General features: G+C 41.6%; 3 protein-coding genes, 1 long non-coding RNA gene and 4 other non-coding genes across 12 annotated transcripts; 1 reads left to right on the plus strand and 7 right to left on the minus strand.

Annotated features, from left to right (window-relative positions):
• Positions 1–787: 787 nt before the first annotated feature.
• Positions 788–23,645, minus strand: rpl13a (ribosomal protein L13a). Of its 2 annotated transcripts, none has more exons than XM_056425600.1 (6): positions 23,465–23,645; positions 23,159–23,224; positions 22,275–22,376; positions 21,643–21,728; positions 1,621–1,680; positions 788–1,045 (listed from the first exon to the last, which is right to left on the minus strand). In XM_056425600.1, exons 3-6 carry the CDS (start codon positions 22,345–22,347, stop codon positions 836–838), a joined length of 429 nt encoding a protein of 142 aa, XP_056281575.1. In that variant the 5' UTR covers positions 22,348–22,376; positions 23,159–23,224; positions 23,465–23,645; the 3' UTR covers positions 788–835. The 2 variants fall into 2 exon arrangements, with proteins under 2 accessions (XP_056281575.1, XP_056281574.1); XM_056425599.1 differs by lacking the exons at positions 21,643–21,728; positions 22,275–22,376; positions 23,159–23,224 and adding exons at positions 1,883–1,968; positions 2,332–2,433; positions 2,655–2,720 and having other exon boundaries at positions 23,465–23,499.
• LOC130202062 (small nucleolar RNA Z195/SNORD33/SNORD32 family) lies at positions 2,515–2,595 on the minus strand. The gene has a single exon (XR_008833288.1). It is a non-coding gene; the product is annotated as a small nucleolar RNA Z195/SNORD33/SNORD32 family (small nucleolar RNA).
• On the minus strand, positions 2,785–2,866 carry LOC130202061 (small nucleolar RNA Z195/SNORD33/SNORD32 family). The gene has a single exon (XR_008833287.1). It is a non-coding gene; the product is annotated as a small nucleolar RNA Z195/SNORD33/SNORD32 family (small nucleolar RNA).
• Positions 7,998–10,618, minus strand: LOC130201001 (zona pellucida sperm-binding protein 4-like). Its single transcript, XM_056425596.1, is given in 9 exon segments — positions 7,998–8,263; positions 8,345–8,423; positions 8,506–8,653; positions 8,823–9,015; positions 9,091–9,248; positions 9,334–9,431; positions 9,521–9,705; positions 9,818–9,928; positions 9,931–10,618. Coding segments are annotated over 9 exon segments (1,221 nt in total). The 5' UTR covers positions 10,088–10,618; the 3' UTR covers positions 7,998–8,171.
• On the plus strand, positions 10,869–15,656 carry LOC130201002 (uncharacterized). The gene is made up of 2 exons (XM_056425597.1): positions 10,869–11,176; positions 11,231–15,656. Exons 1-2 carry the CDS (start codon positions 10,892–10,894, stop codon positions 12,053–12,055), a joined length of 1,110 nt encoding a protein of 369 aa, XP_056281572.1. The 5' UTR covers positions 10,869–10,891; the 3' UTR covers positions 12,056–15,656.
• Positions 17,288–21,069, minus strand: LOC130201004 (uncharacterized). 4 transcript variants are annotated; one of them, XR_008833119.1, is made up of 5 exons: positions 21,029–21,069; positions 20,785–20,842; positions 20,215–20,567; positions 18,512–19,948; positions 17,288–17,881 (listed from the first exon to the last, which is right to left on the minus strand). It is a non-coding gene; the product is annotated as an uncharacterized LOC130201004 (long non-coding RNA). The 4 variants fall into 4 exon arrangements; XR_008833117.1 differs by lacking the exon at positions 17,288–17,881 and having other exon boundaries at positions 17,955–19,948; positions 20,215–20,272; positions 20,481–20,567; XR_008833118.1 differs by lacking the exon at positions 17,288–17,881 and having other exon boundaries at positions 17,955–19,681; positions 19,868–19,948.
• Positions 22,458–22,538, minus strand: LOC130202063 (small nucleolar RNA Z195/SNORD33/SNORD32 family). Its single transcript, XR_008833289.1, has one exon. It is a non-coding gene; the product is annotated as a small nucleolar RNA Z195/SNORD33/SNORD32 family (small nucleolar RNA).
• LOC130202060 (small nucleolar RNA Z195/SNORD33/SNORD32 family) lies at positions 23,294–23,375 on the minus strand. Its single transcript, XR_008833286.1, has one exon. It is a non-coding gene; the product is annotated as a small nucleolar RNA Z195/SNORD33/SNORD32 family (small nucleolar RNA).
• Positions 23,646–23,960: the final 315 nt, after the last annotated feature.

Below are 23,960 nucleotides of genomic sequence, written 5' to 3' on the forward strand. Positions count from 1 at the left end.
ACGAACGCGTGAACCAATTTTTCTGCATCTTTTTGAGACAAGATGTGCCTGATTTTTGAAATATTACGTAGATGAAAGAATGCAGTCCTTGAGATTTGCTTTACGTGGGAGTTAAAGGACAAGTCCCGATCAAAGATAACGCCAAGATTCTTTACAGTGAATTTAATGATCCTATTACAAAAGTATCTGAGGAAGTCAATTTAACTTAAGCATTTATATTGCAGGTATTTAAGGACTAGTCAAATTGTATATTACCCTTGGATTTAATTTGTGACAAATGACAGCTGTTAAGAATTAATAACTTGTAGACTTTAAAATTAAACGTTCCAAAGTCTACACGTTTAAAACCCTCATGTCCAAAACCATGTTCGCACCATTCCCTCCCACATCATGATGTAGGGTTTCAGACTGCTGAGAACACCGCTGGCTTTTACAACATGATTTCCTTTGCCAGATTATTGTTCAGCAGTTTCGGGAAGTATGCAGCATCTTTCCAATTACATGCAAGATAAGGTTTCAAGAGTGATTAAAAGTACAGCAGGGTCTTAAAACTAATTTGGTTCATTAGAACCTTGATTACACAAATAACCAATGTATTGTAGTTATGGCCCTAAGTGCTTTGCATCTCAAGTGCATGAGAAGTAAACGGAGTGTTTTGAAACGAGGCCTGCGTTACATGTCCCTTTCCATACTTTAAGATCTTATCTAGTCAACATTGTTATTAGCAAGGACGAAATTTATAAACCAACTAAATGCCGTGTTCAGCCAATATAAGAAAAAAAATCTGTACTTTCTATAAACATTTATTCATCTTTATTGGCCAGAGACAACAAGCTCAAACAAGGACTCCATATAGTTTCAAAACGTCCGTGAATTTTGCAATCTTGGTCTCAACGTTCTTTACTGCCAGCTTGGTCAGCTTGATCTGTGTCTTCTTCTTGCCATAGCGGATCTTAGCCTTCTCCTTCCTCTTCTCCTCCAGAGTGGCTGTGATGGCCTGGTATTTCCACCCGACCTCGTGTGCCAGACGCCCAAGGAGGGCGAACTGAGAAAGAAAGGGTCACGGTCAGTAAGGGACAGTGAGTCACTGGCAGGTCTAAATTTAATGGCAATATTACCATAAACAGATATACAATCAGATTTTAAGCAATCAATATAGTAAAACTGTTTAACTGATGAATCAGCCGTTTAAACAAATGCATGTCACCAATATAATACATATATAAAATGTTACACTTGGTTCCTGTAAGTTGTCAATCACAAATTATTGCTTTCGTCTACTGCAGGTCAAAATGTACTGCCGCAGATATTTCTTTTAAATGATGGAGGAATTCCACATAACACCACGTTCTTTGATTTTTCATGAAAAATTTTGTTTAAAGCTTTAATATAAAAAAGCAAAACTTTGATCCAAATCGACTCAGTAATCGGATCCGAAAACGTGTCTCATCAATAAATGATCAGCATTTGGAGGAAAAAAGCCTACAGCCAAGAAAGTACTGTTGTGGGAGTTAAATTAAAGTATTTGCATCATTTGCAAATGTTACAATTAAAATTATTGTAAGACTCACAAAAACAGATTTATTAAGTCAGCACTGATATCAAATATTTGAGGCTCACCTTGCGAGTGGGCTTCAGGCGCACAATCTTAAGGGCAGCTGGAACAACCATGCGCTTCCTCTGTAGAACAAAAACCAACATCAGATAGTCGAAAACAACACATCTAACTCTTGATAAGACGGCTCGTCTCAGATATTGTATTTAATTTCTTTTCATTGTCTCATTCAAAGAAGGCTGGTATAGTATCATCACAGACGGCAGTTTAATATGCATAGTTCAAACGGGGCGATATTGTGGCCCTTTGATGTTCATTGAGATTCACCTTGTCATAGGGCGGGGGGATACCATCAAACACCTTCAGTCTATCCAGAGCAGCCTGTCCTCGCTTGGTTTTGTGGGGCAGCATGCCTGGTGAGCAGAGAAAACACTTGTTGGTTAAATACATTTTTAAATAACAAATGCAGTTGTAGCAACGGTTTAGTTTTTCCAAGCACTCAACTCAGGAATCAGATCCGAAAGTGTCTCATCAAAGATGATCAGTTTGGGATAAAGAGTTCATCACCGTCAAGCAAACAACTTGTGCTGGATCAAATTACCTCACTTTACAAGACAAATCAGTTCTCCAAAAGTATATCAATACAACAATGGATCATTGTTGGGTTCTCTTAAGGCCCACTTTTAGATCAATAGGTTATCTAAACCAAATATTTTGCAACGAATCTTTAATCAGTATTGCAATAATACATTTCCAAGCTAATGTCACAAACTCGCCTCTAACAGTCCTCCAGAAGATCCTGCTGGGAGCTCTGAAGTGGAACGGTCCACGAGAGGGGTTGGTGTTCATCCTCTTCCGCAGGAAGGCCAGGTACTTCACTGTGGAGGGGTAAATAATAGACATTTAATCAGAGTTACAAATACTTCACAGCATTAGGCAGGGGCAGCAATTTAGTATTCCATGTCTCAGATGGTAGTGCATGTAAGGTAGTCTCATGGTCATTGAAACTCGAACAACAGTGTTAAAACATCACTGACAAGGATATGAAGGAATAGGAACTATGAAAGAAGCTTAATTCACAGGCATGTATTCTACTTACGCTTGTTGCGGTAGAAGTTTCCGGAAATGTTGATTCCTTCACATCTCACCACCACCACTTTGTGTCCTAAAGATAACATTGATTTAGCGTTTGGACAAACAAATCCAGTCATGTTAATGAATACTAGTATCCCGTCTCAGATGGTAGTGCATGTAAGTTTTTTCATGGTCGTTAAACTAAAGTAAAACTGTTAATTCATCATCATTGACGGATGCAACACATGGCCTCAATACAGGCGTGAGCAAAAAATATTCAGTCACATGTTAGCGTTACACAAGTCTTTGCTTTTTTAAAACTTACCGAGCAGAACCTGCTTGGCCACAAGGGCAGCGAGCCGTCCGAGGAGGTGGCCCCTGCCATCAAGTAGCAGAACCTGCAGGTTAAAATAAAACGGTTTAATGGTACCATTTCGGCCTAATTGGTAGTTTTCCTATGAACTTACTTGGTAACATATCATAAATCAGACGGGAGATTCGCATTTATACTTGAACGTTACTAAAGTTATTGGTCACATTTGAGATTCAATGAATATTTAAAGCAAATACACGTTGTAGCTCACGAGCATTTCGATAACTGCCACATGTAACTCGCCGATGAGGACATAGCATTAGCTTAGCTTCAACGTAAAGGCACGACGACACGTTAGCTAGCATTATTAGATAGATCTCGTGGTTATACGTTTAACAATGTAATTTTACAAGTAATGTTACAACATTAGCGCGTAAGTTACCTGGATCGTAAATATGAACAACACATGTTTAAGCTAGCCAGCTAACGGCAAAGCCGAGATCGGGAGGCTGCCATGATGAAGGCATGTACTCAGACGAGCGGTCTCAAATATGTCCTGAAATCAAGTCTTAAGAGTAACACCGAAAACAACCAACATATCACCCACAGGTACCGTAGTTATCACCTGTAAATTATCTAAAAAGTATCGGATAAAACTGGCACTAAATAGCTAATAAACAGATAATCACTCCGCAGCGGTTGCACACCTTATTGAACCGGTCCGCCATGATGCGCGAAAAGAAAGACAGACGGGGTTGCTCGTGCTGAAAGGCAGGGGCGGCCGGAAGTGACGATGTTTTATTTCTCGTGGGAGGTGTGCACAAAAGTTGGATCGCCGCCGTTCGGGCGGAGGGAGAAGTTTCTTCTTCTTCTTCTTCTTTTTGGGGATTTATGGCGAATGGCATTCAACAAAAAGTGCATTACCGCCACCTACTGTACTGGGGTATGAACCAGAGCTATCTATCCCTCCAAAATAAAATAAAGGGGAAAAAACAAGGGAGAAGTTTATTTACAATATATCTATATATTATACTTATGTTTTTTGTATTTATAATAATTTGATGCTCTCTTGTTTTTTTTTTACTATTCTCATGTTGTGTTATCAGATTTAAACATGGACCTTTGGTGAAAAGAGTTGTTACTGCTTGCCAATATCGTGTTGTGCATTTAGAGCTCATGCACACTTATTTATTTAGTTCGGAAATCCAGTGTGTGTGACCTGTGTGCTTCAAGGGAAGATTTCTAATACAACTACCCCAGAGCCCTCATTGACCCAATATTCACTGCGTACGTTCGTTTGTGGTTATTTGATGAAATGGACATTTTTTTGGAGAATATCAACTGAAATGATACACAAGCCCATGTTGACAAAATGCATTTGCAGTGGAGATGTGTGTCAAAATCGACACGGTGCATATTCCTAATTATTCCCATTCTTATCCCTAAGTAACATTCGAGCAGCATCACTCGGAGAAAATTGACCACAATTATTCTCACCTACTCAGGCAGACACCTCCACTACTTACTCAGGTTGTTGCATGTACTGTGTCACCAGGACGGTCATGAATGTATGGGTAATGGTTCTGCAAATGTTTGAGTTATTAAAACCGTTCATAGAGTGATTATTGTTTCCATGGTGTGTTGTGAATCAAGTTGTACAACTTTGCCTTTTTTTGTCGTCGGTGGTCAGTGTGTATTATGGACATTTTAGCTAATATTTTATCATGTCAACCTTGCATATGTTAAGATTTGCTGCGATTTACTGTTTTACGTTGATGCACATTATAATTGGAAAATTACCATTCCAGTCCATTATCCAAACTATTAAGAGTACGCTAAATTAAATATAAGGTAATTTAATCGAATATTCCATTACAGACAACCATTCATGCTCAGATTCACACCTTTTTTAGAGTCTTCAATTAACTTTGAGCTGCATGACTGTGGAAGATGGAGAACCGGAAGGGAACCCACACTGTTGCGGGGAGAACATGCCAACTCCACACAGAAGGACCACACAAGATCCAGGTTTGAACCCTTTGCTCTATTGCTGCGATGCAGCCGTGCCTCTAAATATTCCAAATATCAGTTATTCTATACCTTTTCCTATAATTCGTTATTTAACTATTTTACAATTTCATTTATAACATGTTAGACCTGCAACGAATAAATAATCACTTAATCAGTAGATAAGACAATTATTTATCAGCTTCTGTGACGACAGCAGTGTCCCATCATGCACCAGGGTGCGTATAACAACGACAAACCCAGGTCAACAGCTAAACTCAGACAGCTACGGTTGCTAAAGGAACAGGCGTTTAGGAGTAGGGCCAAGGACATGTATAAGGAGTCAAAACACAGGTTTAGCAAGGCGGGGAGAGACACTAAACGGCAATACTCTGAGAAACTGCAACACCAGCTCTCAGCAAGTGACTCTGCGTCTGTGTGGAGAGGCCTCAGACAGATCACCAAGCCTAAAGCCCCCCACTCCATAAAAGACCCCGTCTGGCTAACCATCTGAACGACAAAGGGACAGTCCTGACCGCATCTACCACCAGCGTTAATCACGGAGTTCCACAAGGTTCTGTGCTTGGACCAATTTTATTTACCTTATACATGCTTCCTTTGGGCAATATTATCAGGAAACACTCCATAAACTTTCATTGTTATGCAGATGACACTCAACTATATTTATCGATAAAACCAGAGGAGAGCAACCAACTCTGTAAAATTCAAGCATGTCTTAAAGACATAAAAACATGGATGACCTGCAACTTCTTGATGTTAAACTCAGACAAAACCGAAGTAATTTTAATCGGCCCTGAGCACCTCAGAGATCAATTATCTGGTGATGTGGATTCTGTAGACGGCATTGCCCTGGCATCCAACACCACTGTAAAGAATCTTGGCGTTATCTTTGATCGACTTGTCCTTTAACTCCCACGTAAAGCAAATCTCAAGGACTGCATCCTTCCATCTACGTAATATTTCAAAATCAGGCACATCTTGTCTCAAAAGATGCAGAAAAATTGGTTCACGCGTTTTCTTGCTCGAGACTGGATTACTGCAACTCCTTATTAGCAGGCTGCTCTAATAAATCTTAGTCCTCCAGTTGATCCAGAATGCTGCAGCTCGTGTTCTCACTAAAACTAAGAAAAGAGATCACATCACTCCTGCACTAGCTGCTCTGCACTGGCTCCCAGTAAAATCAAGAATCACTTTTAAAATTCTTCTCTTAACCTACAAAGCCTTGATTGGTGATGCTCCATCATATCTTAAGGAGCTTGTCGTACCATATTGCCCCACTAGAGAGCTGCCTCACTAAATGCGGACTACTTGTAGTTCCTAGAGTCTTAAAAAGTAGAATGGGAGCCAGAGCCTTTAGTTATCAAGCTCCTCTTTATGGAACCAGCTTCCAATTTCAGTCCGGGAGGCAGACACAGTCACCTCGTTTAAGAGTAGACTTAAGACCTTCCTCTTTGACAGAGCTTATAGTTAGGGCTGAATCAGGTTTGCCCTGGTCCAGCCCTTGATATGCTGCTATAGGCTTATAGCTGCGGGGGACGTTTAGGATGCACTGAGTACCTATCTCCTTTTTTTCTCTCCTTAAGGATGAATTTTCATCTCTCAATCACACGTTACTAACTCTGCTTTCTCCCCGAGTCCTTTTTTTTTTACGTCTCATGGGGGGGTCACTTATGATGAGATTTAGATCCTATCTGCCTGATGGATCGTCTGGGTCGGAAAATTCCTGCTCATGACGCCCGCACTGTCCTGTTGAGACTCCGCCCACTCCTCCCCACCGCCATCTGCCTGATGGATCGTGGAGGTCTCCATCGTGGAATATGCCTACTATGAACTATTCATACACTCTGTCATATTCATTGAATGTATTTTAACTCTAAATCTGTCCTTCTGTACACATTACATCTATTGCATCTGTCCATCCTAGGAGAGGGATCCTCCTCTGTTGCTCTCCTCCAGGTTTCTTCCTTTTTCCCTAAGGGGTTATTTGGGAGTTTTTCCTGGTCCGATGTGAGGTTTTGGGGCAGGGATGTCTATGTGTACAGATTGTAAAGCACTCCGAGACAAATTTGTAATTTGTGAAATTGGGCTATACAAATAAACTGAATTGAATTGAATCTAGCAACTCCAGACTGCCTCTCCCTTCACCGTGAACATCGTGCTGATCAGCGATCTCCGGTGTTCAGACATCTTCAACACCTGCCTGGAGACATGTCATGTACGTGCTTCAAGGTCTCCACCATCTTCCCCCCCCCCCCCCACACTCCAAAAAAAGATTGCGACTTAATGAGTACAGGCCCATCGCCCTGACCTCTGTGGTCCATGTTAACGTTAAAAGAAAATTAATTAATGTAAATAAACTAAAGTTACTCACTTATTGTTTCATAAAGAATAGCTTTAGTGCAGAACTTTATGTGAAGTAAAACTTAAACAAAAGACAAATATCTCGCACAGTTACGTTGAGGAACATTACCATTAGTTTTGGAGACTGGTGGGTCTAATTCCACTCCAGATGAGGACAGAGTCTGTTTGCTGTGTGAGCGCAGGGAAATTGAGAATGAGGTTCATGTTTTGTTTAACGGTCCTATCAACGAGGACATAACGGATGTATTGTTTAATTAAAGGATTTCAGTTCATGTTGATTACTTTTGCCTGGATAACTGTGAAAAACTTGATTTGTTCTTCAGTAAAGGAATTTCTTTAGTGTTTGATTTGCCAGGCCTGGGAGAGAAGGCAGAATGTTTTGTTTTAGATAAAGCGGTGAACTAACCTGTACATTTTGAATTGAACGCAACTATATGAAATGGGTCCACTGCAGCTGCACCTTGTGTCTTATAAAGGTTGGACAATTTATGTGCTTAAAATAAAAATAAAAATATCTTTATCTATAGAAAAATGTCTTGTATTTGTTTTGTTTCCGAATAACCATGACATATTACTTCCAGTGTAACCTGTTTGTTAAAACATCACTCACAATTAATAATAAACAAGTATTATGCACACAAGTTATCAAAAAGCATTGACAGCAAATCAAAGACAATATCTTTTAATACAAATGTGTCTGCAATATTTTTGGGAAACAGTTGAAATCTTCCTGCAGCACACTTTTGTCTTCTTTTTTTCAATTCTTACCATATACAGTAAGTCAAATGCAAATCATTTACTTCATGATCTCGACCAAAAGCTTGAGTTCGACACTGCTGCTTACTGCAAAGGCACACCCATGATCACTGGTCCAACAGAAGCCACAACCTTTGGCTCAGATTTGGTCTCCCTCAAAGCCCTGGCACCTCTCCCTACAAACAGACAAACAAACATGGTCAGATTTGATAGCATATTGGTCCTTTAATTCTGCAGATTATTAACTAATCTCTTACTTTTTACTCCGGAGCACATTGGTTCACAGGACCAGCTTCCTGCAGGAGTGCACACAGCTGTACTGCAGTGAATATACACCTGAACAAAGAAAACCATGTAAGCAGAGTAATACAAACATATTTTCTCAAATCAGTTTATCATCAATGGATTCAATCATTACCTGTTCCTTCATGGGTTGAGATGACATGGGGTCAACAAAGGTAAACATTTTGAAAAAGAAACGTCTGTAGTGACTGGGTAAGGCCAGACCAGAGGAGGCATCGACTGGAACCAGTGAGGACATGTAGTTATCAGTCCTGCATGGACACCTGGATGAAAAGAAAATGGCATTAAGGCAAATCCTCTCTAATTAAATGAAAAAAGGAAGTCAGCAGTATTTTCTCTAACACTAATCCTATTGAGCAGAAGTGTAAACTCTGACAAAAATGGTTGAACATGTTGTCATTAACAGGACAGTTAAATTGGTGTTTTAGTTACCCGTCTGTCAGAATGTCCCACTGGGGCAGACTGTGAGGGTTGGGGCTTGTGGTCGCCCAACAGCGACCAAGAGTCAGGACAAGGTTGGGATCTGTCTTTTCAAGGAGTTGAACCTCCACGTACACAGGGTCCTTCAGTACTTTGGACACAGGATAGTCAGCGTCCGTGTAATACGAAGTATAGGCCACCTCCTCTGTGAGAGCAGGAACCAGTTAGCATGACAGCCATCTACAAACACAGCAGCGCTGGCAGGTCGACATTTGATTACCTTCATAACAACCCTTTACAAAGCACTGTCCACTACCCAACCTCAGTTCTACTCGGATGGGTCCCATAAGAGCAATTGTTGGAATCATTTCTATAATTCCTGAATCTACAACCAAAGATTTAACAGCGCTGCCGATGTACCTACACTGGAAGAGCAATCTGAAAAGAGAAAACGGGCATTATGTTGCATGGCCAGATCTGTTATTTAGATATTACAATATTACTTTAAGAAAGCATCACCGACTCAAATTTACTGTCCCTGGTAATGACTCCACGACTCCCGGATTCCACTTCATATGTGGAGAGCATTTTGTTCTCATAGATTATAGCACCAGACTCCTCCTACAAAAGGTAAAAGAAAAATGACATTATGGGGTGAACATGTAACTTTTTTTTAACTGGTAGAAAAGTTGAGGAACTCATGGTCTTACCAAAACAACGGTTCCACATGAGGTAACAGGAAAGTTATAGATGGCAAAGTCTGAATTAGAGTCAACATGTGTACAGCCTTCAGCTTTGCTCAACAGTGAAATTGACTCGAGGTCGATGTTGGGCAGAGTGGCATCTCTCGCTACTACGACGATGAACTGGCCGTCCTTGGTGCACTGGACGGTCACTGGTGGCATAATAACATATGTATATATAAGCATTGAGAGGTTTAAGATGAAGATCACCATTTTTGCATCTTTCCATACGATCAATTGCATGACATTCTTTTGAAAACTCACCGGCCTTTCCATAAAAGCACTGATCGCTATGGTAGCAGCAGTGTATGGCTTTGCAGCCATCAGGAGAGATCCCAGGAAGTCCACATTTGATTCTTACGTTATGTTCCACTTCACAACTGTCGGCATGAGGATTCTGTCCCAAAACTGGTTCGTAATTGGAAGATGGGATTTGGGGGCTCTGCGGATTGGTATCATCGAATGGCATTTTAGAGCCGTGGTTCTGGCGATGTACCCCACCATCTCCATTGCCAAGTCTGTTGCCATATCCATATTGGCTATATCGACCTGGTTGATGTCCGGGTGATGGTAGACCAGGTATTAGGCCGAGTGTTGATTGACCATATAGTTGTCCCGATGATGAGTGACCATATTGTTGTCCCGATGGTAAGTGAACAGGTTGTTGTCCCGATGATGAGTGACCAGATAGTTGTCCCGATGGTAAGTGAACAGGTTGTTGTCCCGATGATGAGTGACCATATTGTTGTCCCGATGGTAAGTGAACAGGTTGTTGTCCCGATGATGAGTGACCATATTGTTGTCCCGATGGTAAGTGACCAGGTTGTTGTCCCGATGATGAGTGACCAGGTTGTTGTCCCGATGATGAGTGAACAGGTTGTTGTCCCGATGATGAGTGACCATATTGTTGTCCCGATGGTAAGTGAACAGGTTGTTGTCCTGATGATGAGTGACCAGGTTGTTGTCCCGATGATGAGTGAACAGGTTGTTGTCCCGATGATGAGTGACCATATTGTTGTCCCGATGGTAAGTGACCAGGTTGTTGTCCCGATGATGAGTGACCAGGTTGTTGTCCCGATGATGAGTGAACAGGTTGTTGTCCCGATGATGAGTGACCATATTGTTGTCGATGGTAAGTGACCAGGTTGTTGTCCGATGATGAATGACCAGGTTGTTGTCCGATGATGAGTGAACAGGTTGTTGTCCCGATGATGAGTGACCATATTGTTGTCGATGGTAAGTGAACAGGTTGTTGTCCTGATGATGAGTGACCATATTGTTGTCCGATGGTAAGTGACCAGGTTGTTGTCGATGATGAGTGACCAGGTTGTTGTCCCGATGATGAGTGAACAGGTTGTTGTCCCGATGATGAGTGACCATATTGTTGTCCCGATGGTAAGTGAACAGGTTGTTGTCCTGATGATGAGTGACCAGGTTGTTGTCCCGATGATGAGTGAACAGGTTGTTGTCCCGATGATGAGTGACCATATTGTTGTCCCGATGGTAAGTGACCAGGTTGTTGTCCCGATGATGAGTGACCAGGTTGTTGTCCCGATGATGAGTGAACAGGTTGTTGTCCCGATGATGAGTGACCATATTGTTGTCCCGATGGTAAGTGACCAGGTTGTTGTCCCGATGATGAATGACCAGGTTGTTGTCCCGATGATGAGTGAACAGGTTGTTGTCCCGATGATGAGTGACCATATTGTTGTCCCGATGGTAAGTGAACAGGTTGTTGTCCCGATGATGAGTGACCATATTGTTGTCCCGATGGTAAGTGACCAGGTTGTTGTCCCGATGATGAGTGACCATATTGTTGTCCCGATGGTAAGTGACCAGGTTGTTGTCCCGATGGTAAGTGACCAGGTTGTTGTCCCGATGATGAGTGACCATATTGTTGTCCTGATGATGAGTGACCATATTGTTGTCTCGATGGTAAGTGAACAGGTTGTTGTCCCGATGGTAAGTGACCAGGTTGTTGTCCCGATGATGAGTGACCAGGTTGTTGTCCCGATGATGAGTGACCAGGTTGTTGTCCTGATGATGAGTGACCATATTGTTGTCTCGATGGTAAGTGAACAGGTTGTTGTCCCGATGATGAGTGACCATATTGTTGTCTCGATGGTAAGTGAACAGGTTGTTGTCCTGATGATGAGTGACCATATTGTTGTCTCGATGGTAAGTGACCATATTGTTGTCCCGATGGTAAGTGAACAGGTTGTTGTCCCGATGATGAATGACCATATTGTTGTCTCGATGGTAAGTGACCAGGTTGTTGGCGACGAGGGGGAGCGCCCTTTCTACCATAACCCTGAGCTTCTACCTCTGTCCAAACTAAGCATGCGAGCAGTGCTACTGCCACAAAAGAGGCGACATCCCAGTGCTTTGCCATGGTTCAACAGCAGTTTGACCCAGACAGTCCCCAAGTGTACAGCTTGCTGCCACATTTATACATGTCCAGGAGTGATGTTTAAAAAAAAAAAAAATCCTCAGGCAGAATAACCACCAATGACAGCTTCCTATCTTTTCAATAGCCACTTAAAAGCTTCAGGGGTGTATTGTCATGTTTTTAATATATAATTTAGGGGGATGATTTGACAAGCCTTTTAGCAACGTCACCAGATCAGACACGTGTCCTGTTAGATCAGGTCACCTTTTATTAAAGGTCTTTGTGACCTCAAAAGTTATTTGTCCACAAATGTTTATTTTGCAAGTGCAAAATGGTAAACATATTGATCTTTTCTTTGGATCGATAACACAATTTGTCATATGTGCTTTATGGCGAAATTCTTTCTTACATAACTATGTAGCAGTTTGCCAAAATGAGGAGCTTTTAATCAACTAAAAGACAACCGTGCTTTGAAGGTTAAAATAAATCTTTCAATCGAGAAAGACTTTTCTCGACGTAATATAATACATACATACGGTATTACATAACTATTGTAGTTTGGGAGGTAACAGATGAAAAAGGGCACAGTCTTTTATGATCTACTGGTGTGGTGGTACATTTACTTTACCCGCTGTTAAATCTTTTTAAGCTTCAGGCAGTGGCAGACAAAAGGAATGCTAGATCAGCATGGTCACAAATAATACAGATGTATACATCCTGCACTTAACAGATGACCTGTCCACATAAGTACTTTATTACTTAACAGGAAAGAGGCATGCATTGATAGTATGCAAAATAACAGCTTGTATACCAGTTTCTTAACCCTTGTGTTGCCTTAGGGTCATTTTGACCCGAATCAATATTACACCCTCCCCCCGCCTTAGGATTCATTTGACCCCATTCAATGTTTAATGTCGGTGTTCTTTCGGTAGTCAACAAACAAACATAAAGTGCCTCACACTTAAACTTGGAAAACAATATTAATTCTAATAATTTTCTGGAGGTTTTTATTGCTGGCGTCAAATTGAACCCAAAGGGTAAAATATGTTAGTAAATATAAAGGTAACAGGAGGGTGAAACATTGAATCGGGTCTAAATGACCCTAAGGCAACACAAGGGTTAAGTCACTTTCTAAACTTCTTAGACCGTTGCACTGTTTTGCACTGTTTGTTTTGTACTGCACTGTTTTGTTCTTGTTTTGTATTGTATTGTGTTGCAATGTATATTTTGTGTAAGCACACAGAGTCACTTTACCAAGACAAATTCCTTGTTTGTGCAAACTTACTTGGCCAATAAAAGCTGATTCTGATTCTGAATTTCAGTTACTGTTATGCTCCTCACCATCCTCAGTTCCTGGGAGAGATGCAGGGTTAAGAACATTGCAGCGCTTAAAAGTTACATTTCGTATGTCAAGTTAGATGGTGTGATAACTGAGGCATCTTGCATAAATGTCACACAAGTGTAACGTTTTCTCTTCAAGGAGAATTCACGATACTGCATGGGGCACGAGTGAAGTTACATAATCATGACCAATAATATCTCTAGAGCAGACTTAGGAATTAAACGGCCCTCGGGCCACCCGCGACCCTTTGGTTGTCGCTGACTTGCCTGGTCAATGGGAAATTAGGATTAAAACGTAAATAAGTGAACATCATGCACGGAATAAAGCTGCATTGCTTTCATTTTGAAGGTGAATGTTCAGTCTATTGGTCTGTTTCTCTTAATAGCCCACCCCTGATCTTAAGATAATGGAGATGGTTGTGGAAACGCAGGCCCACCTGCACCCATCACCCTCTGTGAAGCCGTCAACGCTGTGGAGTCCTTCTGCTTCCTCGGCTCCACCGTAACCCAGTGTCCCCTGAACATCAGCTCCATCACGAGTCCATCCTTTGCTCCTCCATCAGCGTCTGGTTCGCTGCAGCCACTGCCGAGGACAAGGGCAGACTGCAGCGTATCAGTTGCTCTACTGAGGGTAATTGGCTTCTTCACCCAAAGGACTCTTGAGGCGGATAAAAAGATTGTAGCCAACCCTTTTCACCCCGGACAGTGAGTCCCTTCCCTCTGGCAGGAGGCTGCGGTCCATCGTTGCCAAGACCTCTCGCCACAAAAAACGTCATCCCATCAGCAATTGGGCTAATAAACCCCAGGACGTCACCAGCTTAATTTAAAACTAATCAAATACTTTAAGTTCTAATGTTCAAAATATTGTACGTGGCAGCATGAGTTCCTTCTGGGTCCTCCAACTTTCTAAGACTGGCAGCTTAGGTTCATTGGTGAATGTAAGTGTGAATATGAGTGGAATGGGTGCGTCTATTTGTGCCGATAAACTGTCGACCTGTCCAGGATGTACCATAACCCCGGGGGAAGGCAGTCCAATGTCAGCTTAAGCATCCCTGAATAGGATAAATCATAGTGGAATGGTGATTAGTTGGAATGCTTCAGCAGTCCAACTATTGTTCTTCAAATCTTTAAGAAACTTCTTCTCCTATTTCTATCGTACATATTTTGGACACTTTCTCCTCCTTCATATATTAAGCTACAGAAACTGCTCGAATATTAAAATATTCAGCTCTTTGAGCTCATGATTGCTCTGACTTTACATATTTCTAACTCAACTGTTCATATTATAAATATGTTATGGTTAATAATTTGAATGGGATCACAATAGAGAAAGTCTTCAACTTTAAAAGCTTCTAAGATCTACATACTTTCAGCAAATTCAATCATTTTTTCTTTTTAATGTTGACAACCTTCAACTTTTATTGTACATTTTCAGATATTTTTTATCTTTCCACATTATCAAATGATTAATATTTTTATGGAATAAATAATGAATAGGTTCCTATGGAGCAAAGCTTCAAATCCCCTTAAACATTTTCAACATTAAAAGCTTCAAATGTCGGCATACCTTTAAAATGTTGAGAAAATCGCTAGCTATAATTTTATAGTTCAGCTTTTTTTTCATAGCTCTTATAGTTATTTAACTGTCCCCGTTTTAGTTGTGTTTTTCAGCTCGTCTTGCAGTTTTCAATGTGTGTGTGGGGAAACGTAGAGCTCTGACGTCGATGATAAGAGTGCAGTGCTACTTCAGAATCTTGAAAAAAAAGATTTGTATATAATCACTACAGCCACAATTCTTAGTCTTTAGGCATTATTTTCTGGTAAAGTAGTAGGGAATCTTGTGCTTGTCGTAGACATGTGACTATGGAATCCAAGTTTCCCAGATCTTTCTAGAGAAGCCGAGGGAGCAAGTCCACATTTTGCCCCATTATATCTTTCCCTCCAAAAAGATTTCTCAGACAATCGTACCTGATTTCTAAATCGCCACATGTCTTACCCGACAGTCCCACCATTCACACTCTGTTCATCAAGTCATCCTTCCTCTCAAAACATATTGGTGAAAAGAATGGCGCTATGGTTATCTGACAGAGTAATATGGTACCATAAATACGAGACTGGTATATTTATCTATAATAGTAATAAATAAAACATCTGTATGTTTCACTTTTTACCAACTTTTTCAACACTTAACAAACTAGAATGGGCACTCGGTAGAGCGCATACCTTCGCATATCACAAGATTGGGCATTGAATTATGAACATTTTGGCATTAGTTGCATGCCAATTGGACAAAAATGTATCGTGCTATGGTAAAAAAAGAGTTTGACCTTTCCATGACCTTGACCTTTGACCCAATTGATCCCAAAATCTAATCAAATGGTCCCCGGATAATAAACAATCATCCCACCAAATTTCATGCGATTCAAGAACATTTTGACCTGTTCATGACCTTTGACCTTGACCTTTGACCCGATCGATCCCAAAATCTAATCAACTGGTCGCCGGATAATAAACAATCATCCCACCAAATTTCATGCGATTCGGTTCTATAATTTTTGAGTTCTGCGAAAGATTTTGACCTGTTCATGACCTTTGACCCGATCGATCCCAAAATCTAATCAACTGGTCCCCGGATAATAAACAATCATCCCACCAAATTTCATGCGATTCGGTCCAATACTTTTTGAGATTTGCGAATAACACGCATACAAATAAATAAATAAATGGCGATCAAAACATAACCTTCCGGCATTTTCAATGCGAAGGTAATAAATAAATGGCGATCAAAACATAACCTTCCGGCATTTTCAATGCGAAGGTAATGACAGTAATATTAGTATTAATACAGCCAGATATGAATGAAACTACATGGTTCCATCACAGCATTGATGATACACTATGAGGCCGTTAGTCTCTGACCAGATACAGTTCATCAGGATGAGCAGCTGTAGCTACAGAACTTTACAGAATGAAACATTTCACTTCTGGCATCTTTTTATTTTTTAAGCCGAAGTCGGTCTCTAAAGCTGCGCCTCTTCTCTCGCTGTGAGCGCTGCGCAGCGCAGTGTGCGCAGACAGCTCGACACGGAGCAGCGCATGCGCTCTGATCGCTCTCTTAATGAAGTATCGATACTAAAAATATGCTAAATCACATTGGCTGTGTCTACTACCGCGCACTTGAGCACTTCGAGCACTGACTTTCAGTGTTCGAAGTGCGCCACTGAAAAAACCAGCAGAATTCAGTGCACTGAAAGTACCCGGATGGTGCACTGCAAACGGGCAAAAAATGTAGTGTAAAACGATGGACACTACTCGCCCTAAGCGGCCGCCATCTTGGCGACGTAGCGGAAGAGGAGGAGCCCTTTCGCCAGCTTTTCATTTTATTTCTAAAACAATGGCGGACAGCACAAGCGGTAGACCACGAAGCTACAGACCGTAAATGTAAGTATCAGCGGTAGTTACACATTGTACTGGTATTACAATGTACTACTAACATGCCATTCTCAGATTAGTGAGCATACCTAGGTAGCATTAGATGCCATTGGATCTGCATGGCAGTTATGATAAAATAGCTGGGTAATCCACCACCCGGCCAGTCCGACGAAGGTGCACTTTTATCGGACACTTTCTGCTTGACGAGCGGGGGCAGGTCGGCTCCAGGCGCTTGCTCCAGCGGCAAGTCCGACGACAGATAGCTATGTCAGTCATCGGACAGTGTTAAACAACGGCTGTTCTGTTAAACAATCGAAATAGCAATTTTAATAATGGATTAACAATGGATATGCTCAGTTTAATAACGGGTTAACATGACACCGCGAACGTTTACCAACACGCCGCCCGATAATTAATACCGTTACGATAGCTATCTAAGCTTGTCCTTCTTGAAATAATTGTAGCTTTCAATCATCGTTGTGTTTTTTATGTCGTGTATGTATTAATTTAAATGTAATCGTGGTCTGGGACATAGCACTGAATGGCTATCCTATTTCTGTTTCCTGCCCCAGAGACGTTTCCTGGAGGTGCTGGTGCTGGTCCTCTGCTGCCCTCCCGACATCTGCATCTGGCTCCAATGACCTCTGGCACAAACCTCACATCCACCTCCAGGGCCTTTAAGAAGATGGACCGCCATCGCGTCTTAAGTATCCCGAAGGACCTCTCCACAACACACCTCGCCTTTGACAGGCAGCAGTTGTAGCTTGGAGGTGGACAGGCTGCCTGAAGGGGGTCATGAGGCAGATGGGTTGGGACAGGCAGGGGGAGCCACCATCCCCAAGGATACAGTATCCTGGTGGAGGGGATGACTGCTCATAGAAGATGGGGCTGTTATTCAGGACCCTGGCATCATGCACTGAGCCCGGGGCCTGTCGAAGGCCCTGGCCACCACCCGATAGGAGGTGGCAAGCCAAAAAATAAAAACTAGACAGGAGATCTCGGGGCCCCAACCGTGGTCAGTCAGTGCCCAGCACAGCCATGAGGGCGTTGAATGACTCTCGGGTGAGCCTGAAGTCCACCCTCATGTCACTGTGGCCATCACAATACAACGCCAGCAGTGGCATTGCAACATTGATACGGCAGCGCCGCCTGGGACTGGGTGGCTGCTGTAGAGTGTGTGGGGAGGGGAAGGGAAGATTATATTAATATGTAAGTCATTTTATCAATAAAATGTTGTCATTGAGGTTTTGTAGTCTTTTATTGCATTTTCTGATTTATATTAGAATTGATGCATGTTTGTAACAATAATTAATATGCCTGTGTGTTCAATTGCTAATTGATTCCTGTATCAGGGTGAACTTCACTACAACAATTCAATTCAGTTTATTTGTATAGCCCAATTTCACAAATTTGTCTCGGAGTGCTTTACAATCTGTACACATAGACATCCCTGCCCCAAAACCTCACATCGGACCAGGAAAAACTCCCAAATAACCCCCAGAGATGTGTATAAAAGTACAGTCAGTCAAAGTAGGCCTATTACTGTGAATTCAAGCAGATGATGCCTATCATTTCAGTCGATAATTCTTAAAACTAATTGGAATCTAGGGACAAACATGTACAGATTTGTCATGTTTTATTTCCATATGGTGTGTATGTGGATTGCAAAGAAGAAGGCTACTTCTGACAAAGATAATTGAGAATTTAGCATACCTAGCGAGGAGAATTTAATTGCAACTACTACATGAAGCTATGCTGTGAAGGTAAGGCAAAATCACAATTAAATTTACATATACCATCTCGACTTCAGCCAGAAGGCGGAGGCTCCTGCCGCGATTGTGGAGGTATCGCAGTTTCTACATGGGGTGGAGAAAGGGGTAAACAAGGGACAACAAGAGGGCAAGAAGTGCATTCATTTTGTCAGTTTAAGGGTTAGGGTATCGCAAGCAGATTTGCATACGTCACTCCCGGCTTAATTTCGCGGGTGCCGTGAACAGATTTGCGTCCGTCACTTCCGCCAAGTGGTTAACGTAAGTGTTCCATTTGAGACAGCACTTCATCAGCGACGCAGTGCACTGCAATGCAGTGTACTTCGTTAAGTGCGCGGTAGTAGACACAGCCATTGTGTTTAACGTACGGGTACTTTGTTAGCATCGCTACACCGTGCAGCGTGACAGCAGCCGATGTAGCGGGCTGACATTCAAGCTAACCTGAACCCCCAAACGATGTCGACATCTGAACGCTGATTGGCCAAGACACGTCCCATCAAAGATGTTTTATTGCGAACAGCACGTCACACTTTTCTCCGCATCTCACTGGAATCTCAACGGCAGCGGGCCAGGTGACCAGGGCCCCCCAAAACAAAAACTCTTCGGATCTCCACGATTCACGTGGATGACCTATTTTGAGTTCAAAACGGTAAATTTCACCGAAAGGTGACAAGTTTGCAGGTATGTACTTTGTTGAAACGTGAGCCACATACGAGCCTGCCTACAGCCTTCGATCCTCGGTGAGCTGTTCCAAAGTCGAGGTTTTAAATCAAAAGGTGACCGTGCCTTTGTCATCAGGGCCCCTCGTCCTACCGAAGGAGATAAGGCTCGCAGAATCAGTAACTTCTTAAAAACTCATTTAAGTTATGTCGACCTTCTATGCAGTTCTTGTTCCCACAAGTTTGTTGGTTCTACATTTAATTTTCCCTTTTTGGTTGTTAGTGTATATTTCCTTTTATAATGGCATATTTTTTGACTTTGGTTTTTCTTAAATGTGTACTAGTATTGACTTTATGCATGACAATATAATGTCTTCTCTGTAGAGTTTTTAACGGTATAAAAAAAAGGTGCTGAAATTCCAGATCTGCATTTTTTTAATTTAAGTGATGAATATAGTTTGCCAATTCTAAAATTCAAGCCCATGTGTGACTCTTCAGACAAACAATCTTACGGGCAGCTGGAACACACATCCGCTTCCTGTGGAAGAAAAGCCAAAATCAGATAAAGTCGAAAACAACACTTCTAACTATTGCTAAGACGGCTCGTCTCAGATATTGTATTTAATTTCTTTTCATAGTCTTATTCATAGAAGGCTGGTAAAAGTATCATCACAGATGACAAGAGTTTAATCTGCATGGCCCTTTGATGTTAAATTAGATTTACCTCATCATAGGGCGGGGGGATACCATCAAACACCTTCAGTCAGAGCAGCCTGCCCTTGCTTGGTTTTGTGGGGCATGATGCCTGATGAGCAGAGAAAATGCTTGTTCGTTAATACTACATCAATATTGCAGTTTTATCAAAAGTTGAATTGGTCCGCACAAACATATTCAATCTCGATCTGAAACAATTTGGTTAATCAATAGATCAGTTTTGGGATAAAGAGCTCATCACTTTCAAGAGTATTACAGCAGGTCAATTAAAGCATTTTTTTATTCTACAATTCAAATCCATACAACTAAAAATCCTATTTATCGAGTGTGCATTGAGTTCCAATATTTGAGGCTCACCTTGCGAGTGGGCTTCAGACGCACAATCTTAAGGGCAGCTGGAACAGCCATGCACTTCCTGCGGAACAAAAGCCAAAATCAGATAAAGTAGTAAAAACAACATATCTAACCATTGATAAGACGGCTCGTCTCAGATATTGTATTGAATTTCTTTTCATTGTCTTATTCAAAGAAGGCTGGTAAAGTATCATCACAGACAGCAGAGTTCAATGTGCATAGTTCAAACGGAGCGATATTGTGGCCCTTTGATGTTCATTGAAATTCACCCAGTCAAAGGGCGGGGGGGCTTCAGTCAATCACCATCAGTCTATCCAGAGCAGCCTATCCTCGCTTGGTTTTGTGGGGCAGCATGCCTGGTGAGCAAAGAAAATACTTGTTCGTTAAATACATCAGATAGCAACAAATGCAGTTTTATCAAAAGTTTAACCTGTCCAAACAAACGTATTCAAACTCAATCACTTTCAAGAAAGCATTACAGCAGGGCAATTAAAGCATAATTCTAAAATTAAAATCCATAGGACTAAAAATCCAATTTATTGAGTGCATTTTAAACCAATATTTGAGGCTCACCTTGCGAGTGGGCTTCAGACACACAATCTTAAGGGCAGCTGGGACAGCCATGCACTTCCTTCGGAACAAAAGCCAAACTCAGATAAAGTAGAAAACAACATATCTAACTATTGCTAAGATAGCTAGTCTCAGATATTGTATTTAATTTCTTTTCATTGTCTTATTCAAAGAAGGCTGGTTAAAGTATCATCACAGACGACAATAGTTTAATCTCCATGGCTCTTTGATGTTAAATTAGATTTACCTCGTCACAGGGCGGGGGGATACCATCAAACACCTTCAGTCAGAGCAGCCTGTCCTTGCTTGGTTTTGTGGGGCGTGATGTCTGATGAGCAGAGAAAATGCTTGTTCGTTAATACTACAGCAATAGTGCAGTTTTGTCAAAAGTTGAATTGGTCAACACAAACATATTCAATCTCAATCTGAAACAATTTGGTTAATCAATAGATTATCAGTTTTGGAATAAAGAGCTCATCACTTTCAAGAAAGTATTTCAGCAGGTCAATTAAAGCATTTTCTAATTCCACAATTCAAATCCATACGACTAAAAATCATATATTTCGAGTGTGCATTGATTTCCAATATTTGAGGCTCACCTTGCGAGTGGGCTTCAGACGCACAATCTTAAGGGCAGCTGGAACAACCATGCACTTCCTCTGTAGAACAAAAACCAACATCAGATAGTCGAAAACAACACATCTAACTCTTGATAAGACGGCTCGTCTCAGATATTGTATTTAATTTCTTTTCATTGTCATATTCAAAGAAGGCTGGTAAAGTATCATCACAGACGGCAGTTTAATATGCATAGTTCAAACGGGGCGATATTGTGGCCCTTTGATGTTCATTGAGATTCACCTTGTCATAGGGCGGGGGGATACCATCAAACACCTTCAGTCTATCCAGAGCAGCCTGTCCTCGCTTGGTTTTGTGGGGCAGCATGCCTGGTGAGCAGAGAAAATACTTGTTGGTTAAATACATTTTTAAATAACAAATGCAGTTGTAGCAACGGTTTAGTTTTTCCAAGCACTCAACTCAGGAATCAGATCCGAAAGTGTCTCATCAAAGATGATCAGTTTGGGATAAAGAGTTCATCACCGTCAAGCAAACAACTTGTGCTGGATCAAATTACCTCACTTTACAAGACAAATCAGTTCTCCAAAAGTATATCAATACAAAAGTGGATCATTGTTGTGTTCTCTTAGAAAGGCCCACTTTAAAATCAATAGGTCATCTACATATTTTGCACCGTCTTATTAACGTTACCGAAAAAATAATATTACATGAGATAATGTAATGCTCTTTCCATGTGCAGCCTACACTTGGAGAACATTTACGCATCTTGAACTGAGCTCTGCAAAGAATGTTTGAGCACAATCTACAAGTACATTAAATTACATTTACACTGTATATGTATGCTACATGCTTTGCTGAAGAATCTTTAATCAGTATTGCAATAATACATTTCCAAGCTAATGTCACAAACTCGCCTCCAACAGTCCTCCAGAAGATCCTGCTGGGAGCTCTGAAGTGGAACGGTCCACGAGAGGGGTTAGTGTTCATCTTTTTCCGCAGGAAGGCCAGGTACTTCACTGTGGAGGGGTGAATAATAGACATTTAATCAGAGTTACAAATACTTCACAGCATTAGGCAGGGGCAGCAATTTTGTATTCCATGTCTCAGATGGTAGTGCATGTAAGGTAGTCTCATGGTCATTGAAACTCGAACAGTGTTAAACAGTGGTCCCCAAACTACGGCCCGCGGGCCGGATGCGGCCCGCCTCCGCATTTGGACCGGCCCCCCTGAACAATACCAGAGACGCGTTCCGATTTATTATTTTTCTCACCTGGCCCGCTGCCATTGAGATTGCAGTGAGACGCGGAGAAAATGTGGAGTGGTGCTCTTCGCAATAGAACATCTTTGATGGGACGTGTCTCGTCTCGGCCAATCAGCGTTCAGATGTCCACAGCGTTTGGGAAGTTAGGTTAGCTTGAATGTTAGTCCGCTACATCTGCTGCTGTCACGCTGCACGGTGTAGCGATACTAACAAAGTACCCGTACGTTAAAAACGATGTGATTTAGCATATTTTTTAGTATCGATACTTCATTAAAAGAGCGATCAGAGCGCACGCGCTGCTTCGCTCCGTTAAATGCTGTCTGCGCGCGCAGCACTCACAGCGAGTGGCGCGCTCAGACAGCATTTAACGTGGCGCATTCTCACTAGCACCCCCCCAGCAGACAAGGCAAACGTTATGTGGCCCTCTTAGGAAAAAGTTTGGGGACCCCTGGTGTTAAAACATCACTGACAAGTATATGAAGGACGAGGAACAATGAAAGAAACTTAATTCACAGGCATGTATTGTATTCTACTTACGCTTGTTGCGGTAAAAGTTTCCGGGAATGTTGATTCCTCCACATCTCAGCACCAACACGTGGTGTCCTAAAAGAAAACCTTGATTTAGCGTTTGGACATTCAAACAAATCCACAAATTTATATTAATACTAGTATCCCGTCTCAGATGGTAGTGCATGTGAGTTTTCTCATGGTCGTTAAACTCAAGTAAAACTGTTAATTCATCATCATTGACAGATGTTACACATGGCCTCAGTACAGGCTTGAGCAAAAACTATTCAGTCACATTTTAGCGTTACACGAAAGTCTACGTTTAAAAAAACTTACCGAGCAGAACCTGTTTGGCCACAACAGCATCGAGCCGCCCGGGTAGCTTAGCATTAGGTGGGCCCTGCCATCAAGTAGCAGAAACAGCAGGTTTTAAAAGGTACCATTTCTGGAATTAAGTTTCACTAACAGCTAATGAAGTCAGCTTTCCTTCCAACTTCACAAAAAAAAGATTGACCTTCGATTAAATAAAATAAAAAGCTAATCATTGTGCAGGGGTTACACACCTTACTGAACCGGTCAGCCATGCTGCGCGAAAAGAAAGAGAGACGGGGCTGCTCCGGCTAAAAGGCAGCGGCGGGCGGAAGTGACGATGTTTTTCTTCTTCTTTTTCATGGGGAGTGTGCACAAACGATCTATTGCCGCCGTTTGTATGGAGGGAGAGGTTTACTTACAATATGGATATTTTTATTTATCATAGTGATTCTCTTTTGATTCCCAAATGAAAATGTATGCTTTCATACTATTCTCAATTTGTCTTTAAAAAAAGAGTTGT

The sequence above is a fragment of the Pseudoliparis swirei genome, chromosome 11, assembly GCF_029220125.1.
Source record: "Pseudoliparis swirei isolate HS2019 ecotype Mariana Trench chromosome 11, NWPU_hadal_v1, whole genome shotgun sequence".
Lineage (NCBI taxonomy): Eukaryota > Metazoa > Chordata > Actinopteri > Perciformes > Liparidae > Pseudoliparis > Pseudoliparis swirei.